We start from the raw sequence: 14,843 nt of genomic DNA on the forward strand, positions 1-14,843 counted from the left end.
GGGACAGGGAGAATGGGAAAAGGTTGTTTCAGTTGTCCTTACATCCACATTCATCTCCTGCCCCGCCGCCACCGTGGAGAACAGCTTTTTCTTGCATGAACTATGCGTTTGCACTGCAGGGCAATATTAGGTCTGCAAAGGGCTTTTCAAGGCTAAGATTGAAAACCCACTGGCGTCGGCCATCTCTAGGATTGCTTCTGCCTCTTATCTTCTGTTTCTGTTTTTCATGAGGTGACGTGAGAGTACCTTGTGCTGAACACACGGTGGGGAAAAGGCCCAGAGAGAAGTAAATCGGAAAAATGGGTGTGTGGAGGGTACCAGGGCTTTGGCTGAGGGAACCCCCAGGGCTTGCTTAGGAGGAGGCAGAGGAAGGGTCTGCGTCTCGCTGGAAGGGGTTGTTCTCCCCTACCCCCCTCACAGTGGTCTCTCTCAAGTGCAGAATTAATTCCTTATACTTTAGATTACAGGAAGAATCCACTTTGGAGCACTGATTTCTTACTAAGAGTGTGCTATGTAGTCTGTAATTTGAGATATATTACCAAAGACAGTATGATGAAAATAGGTGCTGCTAATTGCCCTAATTGGGATACCCATTGCAGGGCTGGTTCCCTGCAGTGATGGTTGCTGTAAATGCTCAGCTTTTTTTATCTCCAATTGGCTGCAGAGCTTCAGATATTAGCATATTGTTATAATAGGTTAACGTTGAGATTACTGGTGTTCAAAATATGTGGATTCTAGAAATCTCATATTATAAAAACCCCTCTTGTATTTGCATAGAGCACTGCAATCCAGGGAACTCAGCAGTCTGTACTCTTCACAGTGGTGCCTGAAGCTTGATTCTGAAACTGCCCTTTATCTGGCAGTTGATTCTGCGATTGCCTGATTCATCCTCTAAAATTAACAGAAACTCTGCTTCCAGAACACTGTCACTTTGGTTTATGCAAGGGCATGGTCAGAACAATTAAGAGGGCAAAGTTTTGGGAGTTCATCCAGTTTATAGAGCAGGTTGTACGCCTCTTTTGTTCCTTTGCAGACTTTTGTTTGAGGCCTGTTTCTGATAGAACCTGGGAGCAAAGTTTTGGGGGCAGAAACTTACATGTTTGCCACTCAAAATAGTGAATGCAGCCAGCAGCATGGTTATCACCTAGGAGTTAGAAATACAGAATCGGGCCCACCCCAGACCTACTGAATCAAAATCACTATTTTAATGGGATCCCAGGCGATTCATGCACATTCTGTTACAGACTTCACCTACCTCTGACTTTAGTTGTTGATACCAAAAAGAATCCAATAATTGTGAAGCATGAGATTGGTTTAGGCCAGTTTGCAACAGAAAGAAGGAGAATTTCCAAGGATTTTATGCCGAGAGGAGCTGGGAAGGAAGAGGGAAAGAGAAGCAGGGACAGAAGTAAAGCTTAGTAGAGGTTGCAGACTCGCATGCTTCCATGGACAAGGCCAGTATGGGAAACAAGGAAAGCGGGCGTGATAGGAACTATACTGCGACCTGGAGAATTTGTGCCGCTTTCAAACACAGCCATCACTGCTCCGCTCTGGACGGTGGCCGCACAGAAATGTGGGCCCAGCATTGTCAGACCTTCTGACTTTTTCAAGAGCCTGGAATATACATTTTAATGGGAAATTCTCTGATTTTTATTCAGTGAGGCCCAGTAGACTAAACCTAATTCTATCAGCTAATAACAGCTGAGCTTACACAGTCACTAACTGCTTAAAAGGGCCGTGGCAAGTCACTTCTCTCTATATCTATTTGTGCATTCCTTTCATGGGTTATTATTAGAGAACATGTAATTTCCCAAATCCATTAGGATAATAATGACATGCTTGGGAGACCTGAGTCAAAGGCTCTGAGAATACATCGCTGGTTTCAGTTGGAGATGATATTCCTTGGAAAGCCGGAAACCTGCAGTTTTCTTACGGGGTCTCAATTTTCTGATGGTGAATCCAAGGGTTTGGAAAACACGCTACTTAACCATGCGTTGCTATGTGAACAGGTGGCTACTATAAGCTTTGCAATTTGGTGTTACGTAACTGAGTTCAGAGTTGAGGTGTTTGATTGATAGAGTTTTCTTTCTCTAGGGAGACACCAGGCATTGGGAGTGAGCAGTGGTAGAGGGTGGGAGAGCTCGGAACCCCCAGGTGAATGCAGTGAGCTGCTTCCCTGGGGATGTGCCTCAGAATTGATCATTTTCAAGGCTTTGTCTAAAGATCCCCTCCATTAAAATCGCTTGGAGTGTATTTTGAAATTCAGAATCCCAGGTGTGATTACAAATCTGCTAAATAAAAATCCAGGGAATGAAGCCATGAAAAAATTTTAACAGATACTCCAGATCATTTTTATAAAAATTAAAATTGTAGGGCAATAGCATTTTAATGAGAGAATGCTAGGTGGTAACTGATTATTCTCCATATCTACTGAAGATAGAGTAAAAAGAAATGCACTTAATCTGCTGCAAAAAGAATGAGACCGTATTGGAAAGGACAATAGGATTGAGACGCTTGAATGTGACAGTATCATGCCAGTGAGAGAGCATCCCTGATTTAGACCAGGTCCATATGTTGTCCTGTAAGCCAGTTCTCTGGGAGGAAAAAAACTATGACTTGTAGTGTCTCCCTATTTCTGTGGTGCAAATACTCCCATCATGGCCAATTTCTTGCTACCAACATGTCATCACTGAATGGGAAGTTGGGAAGGGACATGAAGAATTGGCTCTCATGAGCCTGTGCCAGCTGGCTCTAGCTGACCACAGGCAGCCCTTCACAAAGCAGTCCCAGAGGAAAATGTAAGTGCACGGAACAGTTAATGCTATCAATACATACAGGAATTAGATATAAATGTAACTATATATCTAAATATATAATTATATATATAAATGTAAAATATATATATATATATATATAATTAATATAGTTTAACCACATAGAAATTTATATGAACTCCCACTGTAGTGTTCCAGATAGCTAGGTTGGACTAGGTGCAAGGTTTCTTTACCTTAATGAAGGCAGTTTACACACCTGGGGCTGTGCTTCCCAAAATGTCCATGTGAATCACCTTTGGATCTTGTTAAAATGCAGATTATGGTTCCACAGGCTGTGGGGCGAGGCCGGAGAGTCTGTGTTTCTAACAAGCTTCCAGGTGAGGCAGTCATGCTGGTCCATGGACCACTTTGAGGATGTCAGCCGAGAGTCAAAGCAAGTTGACTCCTTTTGCCCCTTTCCCTTGAACACAAATCAAAGCCTCAAAACTTACATTCCAAGGGGTTGAAAAGTCATACCCTAGTTAGCACCAGCGCAAATGGAGATGGAGAGTTCCAAACATGAGAAAAATTGTCCTGGTGTTTGGTTAACCAGTTCCACAGTGTTCTTCCTCAGGAAGGGAGTAATTGGAATGGGTAGAGAGAGTTCTTTTGCCTAGGGACCAAACCCAAAGGGCAGTTCCCTGCCAGTCTGTGTGCCTGAAAATAGGGATCATAAACAAAAGCTGACTCTGAAATCTGCTTTACTAAAGATGACTGCAGACATGATAAATCGATTGCCTATAGAGGCCACATTGGACTTGGGAGGACCAGGGACATCCACTGTAATGAGGGGTTCTGCCTGATGTCCCTCTTTTATATGTACCACTTCAGGGTTCCTAAACAGTCTTTTAAGGATTGGGACTGGCTCTTGGGGCCAAGAAAACCAAGCTTGATAGTGAGACAATAAATCTCTCTTCCGGTTGAACAAGAATAGAGTGTTTTGAGTGTTTATGGGTGTTCAGCATTGTGCTAGTGTTTCACCTGCTTTTTTTTTTTTTTTTTTTCCAAACCCCCCACCAATTATACACGGAAGGTATTACTGTCCTAATTCTCAAGTGAGAAATTGAGGCACAGTGAGATGATTCAATGTGCCTGATGTCGAAGGGCAAGTGGTAGAGCCAGAATTTAAACCCAAATCTGTTTCTGCATTTGCTGTGTATATTTGTCCTTTTTGCTTCTTATCTGTAAACTTTTGTGAATAAGGATTATGCCTTCTCTCTTTATTTCATCATTGAGTACCCAGGTAGGATTGTGTCTGTGTGTGTCTGTTGTTTATATACACAAAAAGTCTATACACAATGCTTTGTTTCTTGGAGCTCTTGGGGACTGATAACTGTGCAAATGAAAATGAAAATGTTAAATCCACATTATTTATATGCTTATATGTTCACACAGTCAGTGTGTTACAAATAACTCCAAACTATTCAATAATTATTGTATATAATTTTCAATATGCAACTGATAGAATTCGCTAATAATGTACAAGAAAATGTGTATGTGGTATGGTATGAGCACACATAAGGACCACTCAGGGAGAAGTCAACAAACCCAATAGCAGAACGGAGCTGGAGAAGCTCTGTACATCGCAATGGGCACACGAGAGAAAGACATTTAAAAGCCTGGCAAGGTCAGATCAAGATGATGGAGTAGGAAAATCCTGAGCTCACCTCCTCCTGCAGACACACCAAAACTACAACTACATATAGAACAACTGTCTCTGAGAACAACCTGAAGACTAGCAGAACAGATTTTCTATACCTAAGGATATAAAGAAAAGGCCCCATTGAGATGGGTAGGAGGGGCAGAGATGTGGTCTAATCAGAACCCACACCCCCGGTTTGGCAACCCACAAGCAGGAGGGATATCACAACCACAGAGGTCCCCACTGAGGGGCAAGGGGTCTGAGCTCCATGCCAGGCTCCCCAGCTTGGGAAACCTGCACTGGGAAGATGAACACTCATAATATCTGGGTTTGAAAACCAGTGGGGCTTATGTCTGGGAGAGCTGGAGGGGTGTGGGAAACTGAGACTCTGTTTTTAAGGGGGTTGCACACAAACTTACTCTCCCTGAGTTCCAGTGCAGAGGCAGCAGCTTGAAAAGCACTTGGCTCATACAAGAAGGAGAGTCATTGACTAATTTTAGGACATGTGCTAGAGGGACCAGGATCTACTGGAACTTTCTCTGGGTATGGAGACACTGGCAGGTCACATTTCTTTTTGCTCTCCTTCTACCTAGCTGGCCCAGTGCTGGTGGATATCATTTCTGACTCTCCCCATCTACCTTGCTAGCACTGCTTGCCCTGTCCTGTCGCTCACCTGGGGACTTGCCCCAGCTGGCATTCCTCCAAAGTGTCCCCCTGCCACATCACACCTGGTGGGCAGCCTTAGACAGCACTGGCACCCCTCCAAAGCAGCTCCCACTCTAGGGGGTTCAGCGCTGCTCACCAGTGCCGCCCACAGCAGCCATAGCCAGACCTCATAGACAGCTGGGCCAGGGACCAGCCCTGCCCACCAGAGTGTCTGCAGCAGTTGTGGCCCAACCACAATGAAAGCATTCATGCAGCCCACACAGGGGATACCCCTAGAGCCCCTGGCTCTGTTGACCAGGGGAGATTGCACTACTGGACCCCACAGGACACCTTCTACATGAGGCCATTCTTTCAAGACTGGGAGACTTAGCTGAAATAACTAATGCATAGAAACAAACACAGAGAGTTAGGCAAAATGAGGAGACAGGAATACCCTCTAAAGAAAAAGCAAGTCAAAACCTCAGAAAAAGAACTAAACTAAGTGGAGATAAGCAATACCAGATAAAGAATTCAAAGTAATAAACATGTTCACCAAATTTGGGAGAAGAATGAATGAACTTAGTGAAAACTTCAGCAAAGAGATAGAAAATATTAAAAAAAAAAATTGAAGAATACAGTAACAAATGAAAAATGCACTAGAGGGAATCAGCAGCAGATTAGGGGATGCAGAAGAATGGATTAGTGATCTGGAAGACAGAGTAGTAGAAATTACCCAATTGGGATAGCAAAAAAAAAAATTTAAAAAGAATAATTGAAGGGACCTCTAACGACAACATCAAGCATACTAACACTCACATTATAAGGGTTCCAGAATGAGGAGAAAGAGAGAAAAGGACAGAAAGCCTATTTGAAGAAATAATGGCTGAAAACTTCCCTAACCTGGCAAAGAAAACATATCCAAGTCCAGGAAGCATAGATTCCCAAACAAGATGAACCCAAAGAGACCCAAACCAAGGCATATTGTAATTAAAATGGAAAAAATTAAAGATAAAGAGAGAATCTTAAAAGCACCAAGAGGAAAACAAATAGGTACATGAAAGGAAACTCCCATAAGACTATCAGCTAATTTTTCTGCAAAGTTTGCAGGCTAGAAGGTAGTGGTATGATATATTGAAGGTAATGAATGGAAAAAAACTTACAGCCAAGAATATTCTACCCAGCAAGGATATCATTCAGAATTGAAGGCGATATAAAGTATTTCCCAGAGAAGCAAAAGCTAAATGAGTTCATCAACACTAAGTTGGCCTCACAGGAAATCTTAAAGGGCCTTTTTTAAACAGAAAAGGCCATTACTGGAAACAAGATAATTATGAATGAAAAAAATCTCACTGGTAGAGGCAAACATATAGTAAAGGTAGTGGATCAACCAGCTATAAAGCTAGTATGAAATTTAAAAGACAAAAGTAATGATCTATATCTAAAATAATTGATACAAAAAATAAAAATACATAAAATATGACACCAAAACCACAACACATTGGAGAGGGATTAAAATGTAATGCTTTTAGAATGTGCTTGAGTTGAAGTGACCATCAACTTAAAATAGACTGCTATATATAGGTTGTTATATACGAATCATGGTAACACAAACCAATACCTGTAACAGATGCACAAAAAATAAGAGAGAAAGGAATACAAACATAACACTTAAGAAAGTCATCAAATCACAAGGGAAGAGAACAAGAGAAGAAGAAAAGAACAGAGAAGAACCACAAAAACAACCAGAAAACAGTTAACATAATGGCAATAAGTACATACCTATCAATTACTTTAAATGTAAATGGATTAAATGTTTCAATGAAGAGATATAGGGTGACCGAGTGGATGCAAGACCCATCTATATACTGTCCACAGGTTACTTCAGATCTAAAGACGCACACAGACTGAAAGTGAAGGAATGGAGAAAGGTAGTCCATGCAAATGGAATCAGAAAGAAAGTTGAGGTAGCAATAACATATCAAATAAATAAATAAAATTTTAAAAATAATAGTAAAAATAAAAGCCTGGCAGGTGCCTTGACCTAGTGAAAAGTCTGAATCAAGCCAGCTATGAGATGCCCTTCTCAGATCCCTACCCATTCTCAGACCCCAGGAGTGTGGGTTCAACTCTGGCAAGGCCTTCTCAAGCGGAGGTCTGCTTGGCACCCTACAGACTTCAAACTCAAGTGACACTCGGGACAGGGAGTCGGATCACCCATGCTCTGGAGAAGGAATCTCAGTTCCACAGCACCATCAGTCTTCTTGGTAGCCTTTCATTTTTTCCTTTAAGAACAGAGCACTGGTATTAAAAGTTGTGGGCTGCTCCCATCTGAGGAAGGGTTTTCCTTCCTTATGCTTCTGCATACTGTGGGGTAAACGGTACATGCTTCTTGAAGTGAGAGTCAGCTCTATCAACCTCTAATCTTTGTAAGTGTGCAGACACTGTGTATGTTGGCCCAATTCTTCTTCTTCTCTGCTTCCTTCCTGGCAAAGCCATCATCCAATGCCAATGACTAAAATGCTATACACCCACTTGCCCAGTATCCCTTATGGCTACAGGTGGTCATGCCATTCATTCCTGCCAAATTAGATTTAAGAAGTGTGTTAGGGAGTTCAGGGTAAAATTTTCTTCCCTGATGAAAAAGGGTGCTGTAGCCAAAGAAGTCCCAGCTCCCCTCTATCTTGCTTGTGGTCTGGTGGTGTAAACATATGGTGCCTGGAACTACAACAGCCATCACAGGCCTAAAGACTGTAAGCCAACAGGTCAAAGATGGAGGAGAGGAAGGATGGATAGAGCCAGGGTCCTTGATATCATTGTTAATTTAATGACCCGACCCTGGGACCCAGACTTCCAGACTCCTTGTTCTCGGGGATAACTTGAAGTGTTTTTGTTTAAGCCGTTGTTAGGTATTCTGTTGCTTGCGGTTCAAAGCATCCTAAGTGATACACAAGTTATGTGATCTCTCTGAACCTAAACTTTCTCATCTAAAAAGTGTGGTCAGCACCACCTAGGAGAATTGGGGGTAACTAAATAATTTGATCTACATAAGTCACCTGACAAAATGCCATCTCAGAATAGATACTCAGCACATTTTAGTTAAGTGTAAAGAAAAATTGGAAGTGTGGTGCACTGCTTTTGGCTGAATATGAATATTGCTACAGCTATTTTATGAACCTTCTAAGGTATAGAGTGAACAGTACAATGATTTTTTTTGCTTTACATTCCTTTATATTATTACTTTGTAAATATCATGTATGTGTAAATATGCATACCCACACTTACATGATTTTTTTTCTCCTAACATCTTTTTTACTGCTTAGTTGGGAAGCAGACTATTTCTCCTTTCTCTGGGAAGGAAGGGAGATTATCACAGTAGAGTTCAAAGGCTCAGAAAACAGTCTGGGTACTTAACGATAGCTCTCCATTTAAGAACTCTTTCTACAGCTGGCTAGACTGGTTTAAGCCTCATCATATCAGATTTTCCTGGTAACATTTTCCAAGTTTGTATAAGCTTCAGCAGGCTACAGACTTTACCAGAACCTTGGACAGGATGCTCATTGATCTACTATGAAAACACTGTGAAACCCATCTTCCTCCCAGATGGAGGAAATGCGTTCGCTGGTAAAGCTTCCTCTCTTTTGTTTCTCGTCTCTTTGTCATTTCAGAAGTGGCTGCTCTCACAGACTCTTTGGTGGTTGCTGAAATTGGCTTTATTTGTCTGCTTCTTAGAAAGCAATCAACTTGTCTATGAAAATCATCTTCCATTGTCAGGCCAACAATGGCTCTTGCAGCCTCCTCTGTATCTTCAAGTGGAATTCAAAAGGCATTGGTCTCTTCCAATTCCAAAGGGCCAGAAAGCGCCCAAGGCTCGGCTCTTGAACTGCCTGACTAAAGTACCCCTGTGTCTTCCTTCCTTCTCAAGGAAGTGTGCAAAATGGCCCTTCCTCCCTGGAAATTTTCAAGAGTGCTGGAGTGGACAACTTCTTTTATGCTCCTCTTACCTACTTTTTTGCAGTACACTGTACTGCAAGATGCAGAGACCCATGTCTTTGGTAAAAGTGTTTGCAGGCTGATCTGGCATAGGCTGGTGCTGAATTGGACCATCTGCCAAGGAAGGCAGCCCTGGTCCCCATACCCACATTTGCCTTGCAGACTGAGGTCATATGGTTGTGACATCTCACCAGATTCAGAACCAAAACATTGGTCAGGATGCAGCTTTCATGAGTAGTGTGAACTGGAGGCAGATGCTCAGTACAGACGGTCCCTGACTTACAACTTTTAGACTTTATGATGGAACGTGATAGGCATTCAGGAGAAACTGTACTTTGAATTTTGATCTCTTCCCCAGGCCAGGGATATGTGGTACGATACTCTCTTGTGATGCTGGGCAGTGGCGGTGAGCCCCAGCTCCTAGTCAACCGCGCAATCACGAGGTAAACAACCGATGCACTGACTACCATTCTGTCTGTCACTTTCGGTACAGTATTCAGTAAATCACATGAGATATTCAACACTTTGCTATAAAATAGGCTTTGTATTAGACGGTTTTGTCTAACTTTAGGCTAATGGAATGGTTCTGAGCAAGTTTAAGGTAGGCTGAGCTAAGCTATGATGTTTGGAAGGTTAGGTGTATTAAGTGCCTTTTTGACTTACAATATTTTCAACTTGTGATGGGCTTATCTGGGACATAACCCCAACAGAAGTTGAGAAAGTTCTGTATTTACATTCCAGAACATTCTGGAACATAGTCAAGCAAAGCTGCTCCTTCAAGAGTGGCAATGAAGCATGATTCTTAGGAGCATATGTTGTTTTTTAAAAAAATTAATTTATTTTATTTATTTTTGGCTGCACTGGGTCTTCATTGCGCACGCAGGCTTTCTCTAGTTGCGGCGAGCGGGGGCTACTCTTCGTTGCGGTGCACAGGCTTCTCATTGTGGTGGCTTCTCTTGTTGTGGAGCATGGGCTGTAGGCGCGTGGGCTTCAGTAGTTGTGGCACACAGGGTCAGTAGTCATGGCTCACGGGCTCTAGAGCGCAGGCTCAGTAGTTGTGGTGCACGGGCTTAGTTGCTCTGTGGCATGTGGGAATCTTCCCGGACCAGGGCTCGAACCCATGTCCCCTGCATTGGCAGGTGGATTCTTAATCATTGCGCCACCAGGGAAGTCCCAGGAGCATATGTTTCAATCTAAGATTATCTGAATGTCTCCCGGGCAAGCTATTTCACCTTAGTTTCCTCATTTGTAAAATGAGGGTTTTAATAAAACCTACCTCATAGTAGTGTCTATAAGGATTAGGTGAGGCAGTGGTTATAAACCACAGGGCACAGAAGTTAATAACTGTTGTGTATTATTTTCATAAATTCTTTATAACCTTATGAGTCATTTATTCAAGAAATACCTATTGGGTGCCTATTATGTGCCAGGAAGATTCCCTTCTTGTTGATGTTCAAAATGATGCATTCACCTTGAATGACGTGTGGCCGACAAGCCCCATCACAGGTCAGTTGTTCATGTCCTCTGAGATGCTGCTATTTCTTCAGGAGTTTCCTCCAGAAAGCACTGCCCTGGCTGAAGAAGGCAATCCACTCCGCCCCCCCCAGGAAGTAAAACCCCCTCTCGCCCAGCTTTTGTGCTCTGTAACCAACTGTGGCTTGTAAGAGCATTTCGGACTCTGCCAAGAGCCCTTGGAGCACAGGTCTTACTGAATTTTAGCTAACAGGCCTCACAGAGTGGAGTGCTGTGCTCAGCTGAAGTATTGCTCTGATTTGCTGGATGCATTTGGATTCTCCTTATGGTGAAATGCCTGGTGGCTTCTGAACAAGTATGTAACTGGAGACAAGGAAAATAGATGAAAGAAAGTGCAAAAGATATCTAGGGGCAGGAAATAAAAAAGGAAGACGACGTTAGCTCTGTTTTTTCAAATATTACTTTCTTTTTCCTTTCCATGACCTGCCTGTTCAAATAGTCCTTTATAACACTGCAGAAGGAGAAAATAAGATAAAGGGTACTGCATCTCCTTCTGTGAAAGCAAGCAAGATTCCAGTCTCACGTTCTAGGGAGTCATAGTTCTGAAGTGGTGCTGGTCCTTCCACGGCACCTGAAGGGAAAACAGTGGTGGCCATGGCAGGAGTGCCTGACATTTACCAAGCGCTTGTATGGACCAGGCCCACGCTAAGGGCTGTACCAATATTATCACATTGTGTGTGTGTGTGTGTGTGTCTGTGAGGGGTCAACTGATTGCTAAGAGGAGCTCAAGGTCTAGATCTTCCAGGGGCATTCAGATTTTTATGCCATGCACATCTGTCTATGTTCTACCCATGTTTTTGAATCTTCTAGTCTGTGTACTGGTTAAGAATGAGGACATTGGAGCCAGACTGAGATTTGAATCCAGTTCAGCTACTTTCTAGCTGCGTGGCCTGGGGCAAGTGTTTTAACTTCCCTGGGCTTCCATTTCCTGATCTGTAAAGCGGGAGAATTAATAGTTCCTATTTCACGAAGTTGTGCAGGTTAAATGAGTTATTACATGTAGAACAGGGCCTGGCACACAAAATCTGTCATTTTTGTTCATCCTCTATGATTAATTCTCCAAGGAAAATATATTCTTTGCTTTCAGTCCTCACCCCCTTTCTAGCCCCTGTAAAAAGGGAATGATTCATATGATTGTTTTAATGACTTAGTGACTTAATGTATAGAAAGTATTACCCTCTGTACTGTCTGTTCATAGATGGCACTCCATAAATGAGTTTGAACTTCTCTTGATATTGTAGTATAGAAGCTTATCCTAAGATTTTTGGTTTATCTTTAATTTTATGGGTGCCAATCATTATTAATAATGCATTCATTAATGTATAAACTTAATCATTAATATGTAAATATTTTGACCACAAAAGTATTGTTTCTTGCATCAAGTATAGTGAAAAAAAAAAGAGAAATAACTGCTTAAGGTAACGTACAAAGTAAAAAGATCCATTTCCTAATCAGTAGAAATTTACGAACTAAAATGAATTTTGATTCAAACAAGCTTGAACACTATTAATTGAATATCTGTGATGGTTATAGCATTGTGCTGGGTGGAGGAAGAGGGAAAATTAATCTGAATCCCAGGGAGTTTTCCATCTACCTGGGCAGACAAAGCACACACATGAAGCTGGAACATAAGAGCAGAAGGTAGGGTGTGATTGACCCAGGAGTCTGCAGAGTTCAGAGATGGTGGAAATCAGTGTGGAAAGATGTGAGGGCCAGCAGTGGGTTCACAGGAGCCTTGAAGGATTGTTAAGGATTTAACCAGACAGAAGGAAGGGAGGACAGGGCATCCAGGTTGAGGAAGAGGCTAAGCCAGTGCTGGATTCGCCAGCGTGTGACATGGAAAGGCTGGGAGCAGAGCCTTCTGAAGGGCGGCCATCAGCTACCCGGGTCTGTCTCAGGCAGGTTAGCGTTTAGAATAAAACATAGCCAGAAATTGGAGACTGACAGGACAGAATTGATAGAAGCAAGAAGATGGGATCAAAAATAGCTCGGGGTAGGGTGAGGAGTTAGGGCTTTGCAGACAGACAAATGGCAATGGCAGTGCATCTAGTTGAGTTTTGAGTTTCCGCTGTGAGTGTGAGGAAACTTGAGTGCCGCTTACTGGAGGCTGGAGTAAGCATTGGCTGTAGAGAGGGGGTAACAAGTGGTGATGAGTTTATTCTTCACGCTTGATTTTAGACTGAATTCCAAGTAGAGATAATGGCATCTGACATCTATGTATTTCTTTACCTTCTCCATCCTTATAAATGACCAAGTTGATTGTTAGGTGAGGCAGTGGTAGATTTTAAGTATATAGCTTTTTTTTTTTAATGGTATTTGTCTTTCTCTTTCTGACTTATTTCACTTAGTATGATAATTGCTAGTTGCATACATGTTGCTGCAAATCTCAGCACCAGTTTTTAAAAAAATTTTATTTATTTTATTTTTATTTTTGGCTGCATTGGGTCTTTGTTGCTGCACGCAGGGTTTTCTCTAGTTGCAGCGAGCAGGGGCTACTCTTCTTTGCGGTACGAGGGCTTCTCATTGTGGTGGCTTCTCTTGTTGCGGAGCACAGGGTCTAGACGCGTGGGCTTCAGTAGTTGTGGCTTGTGGGCTCTAGAGCGCAGGCTCAGTAGCTGTGGTGTACGGGCTTAGTTGCTTCGTGGCATGTGGGATCTTCCCAGACCAGGGCAGGCGGATTCTTAACCACTGTGCCACCAGGGAAGTCCAGTATATAGCTTTTGTAAATATAAACTTTCCAGTTTTCAGAGCTATCTAAAAATATGATCTACATAACATACTATGTGTCCCTTTTACAGAGGGGAAAACCAAGTCATAAGCAAGCTGAAAAATTTGCCCAAGGGAACAGCTGGTAAGCAGCAGAGCTGGGACGTAGGGAGTTTGTCTTTAGGGTTCACACCCTCGCCCACTATTCAGGACTCAGTCTCACAGAGTGAGAATTCTCTAAGAGCCGAGATATTTCTCTCACCATCGAGAAGCAGAAGACCCTTTCCTATCTATGCCCATCCTCCTCCCCCACAAATACAGAGTCTTGTAAACAAGTAAATAACCCAGTACTTATACAAAAATCCTTCAAAGGCTCAGGAGAAAATACATCCTCAAAACAGAAGCTAGCAGCTCCAGGAAATGCCCCAAACTCTCTGACCTCACTAGGCCAACAAACTGCATTGCTACAACCTTGCATGGATTGGCAAGAACAAGCAACATGTAGGAATCCATCAAGACGAGCAAGGAAATACACTCGCTACAACTCTGTTTCATGCTTTAGTTATTTCTCACCTGGACCGTTGCTGGCACCTTGGCAAGCCCTTTTCGTTCATCCGTCTTGCTTTTACTGTCTATTCAAAACACAGAAACACATTTATTTTTTCCCCACCAGCTGTAATTCTCAAACCACCCTTTACTCAGGCAATTATACCAGTTTTCTGTTTCATCAGAGAATTCAATTTAAAATTTTAGTGTCAGTGGTTAAAATACTTCATACATAACTTCAAGTTTGTATGGTTTTAATTCACATTTATGTTTCCATTCACACCCTGCATTCTTTAATTGATTTATTTGTTAGTGATGCCATCTGTAGATTTTGAGTACTGAGCTTTCACAAATGACTTTTCTTCCCCCTCCCAAAGCTGTTTTGAAAACTATTTCCCTCACCTTATTGCAATTAAAGCTGTGCTACATTCTCATTTGCGGACTTGAACATTTTTATAGCATTGCCTTTTTGTGTCTTTAGATTGTTACAGGTCTGGGCATATGTAGCAGTAACTTTCTAACCACAGAGATAATTTTTTTGTGTGGAACCCCTGGGAAGGAGACCTCTAGCTTGAGCTCTGTAATCTGCTCTACAGGCACCAAGATAATCTAAGTCCCCATGGAATAAAAGCAGGCCACTGGTTCTTTGGGTTGGTTGGTGAGCATCCAATTTGTAAATGTGAAGAAGTCCCCTGAGAAGCCTAGAGTTTGTGTATAGGGACAGCTGTCTTCTAGCTTATATTCCATAACCTTTGAGCAAAAGGTCCTTTCCAACTTGGTATATCCACCTCCTAGCCTGGTGCCCAGAGTCTGTAGGTGATCAACAGATGGCTGTTAGATGAGTAAATCATAAATCCAGCTTAGTTATTTTATCAGTCTAAAACAAGACGTGGCTGGAACTTCCCTGGTGGCGCAGTGGTTAAGAATCCGCCTGCCAATGCAGGGGACACGGGTTCGAGCCCTGGTCC

General features: G+C 42.5%; 1 protein-coding gene across 6 annotated transcripts in view; it reads right to left on the minus strand.

The window, feature by feature from the left end:
- The window catches only part of MED30 (mediator complex subunit 30), a 64,354-nt gene that overhangs the window by 25,624 nt on the left and 23,887 nt on the right, over positions 1 to 14,843 (minus strand). The window contains exons 4-5 of one of the 6 annotated variants that reach the window (XM_082364447.1): positions 13,903 to 13,961; positions 5,702 to 13,340 (exon numbers count right to left, since the gene is read on the minus strand). The exons of 3 other annotated variants lie outside the window; for them this stretch is intronic. In XM_082364447.1, coding sequence (XP_082220573.1) covers positions 13,232 to 13,340; positions 13,903 to 13,961 — 168 coding nt within the window. In that variant the 3' untranslated portion in view covers positions 5,702 to 13,231. Of the gene's footprint in view, positions 1 to 5,701; positions 13,341 to 13,902; positions 13,962 to 14,843 lie in introns of those variants that run through there. 2 more of the 6 variants (XM_082364451.1, XM_082364446.1) reach the window with 2 other exon arrangements.

Source organism: Balaenoptera borealis (genome assembly GCF_965194805.1).
Source record: "Balaenoptera borealis genome assembly, chromosome: 17".
Lineage (NCBI taxonomy): Eukaryota > Metazoa > Chordata > Mammalia > Artiodactyla > Balaenopteridae > Balaenoptera > Balaenoptera borealis.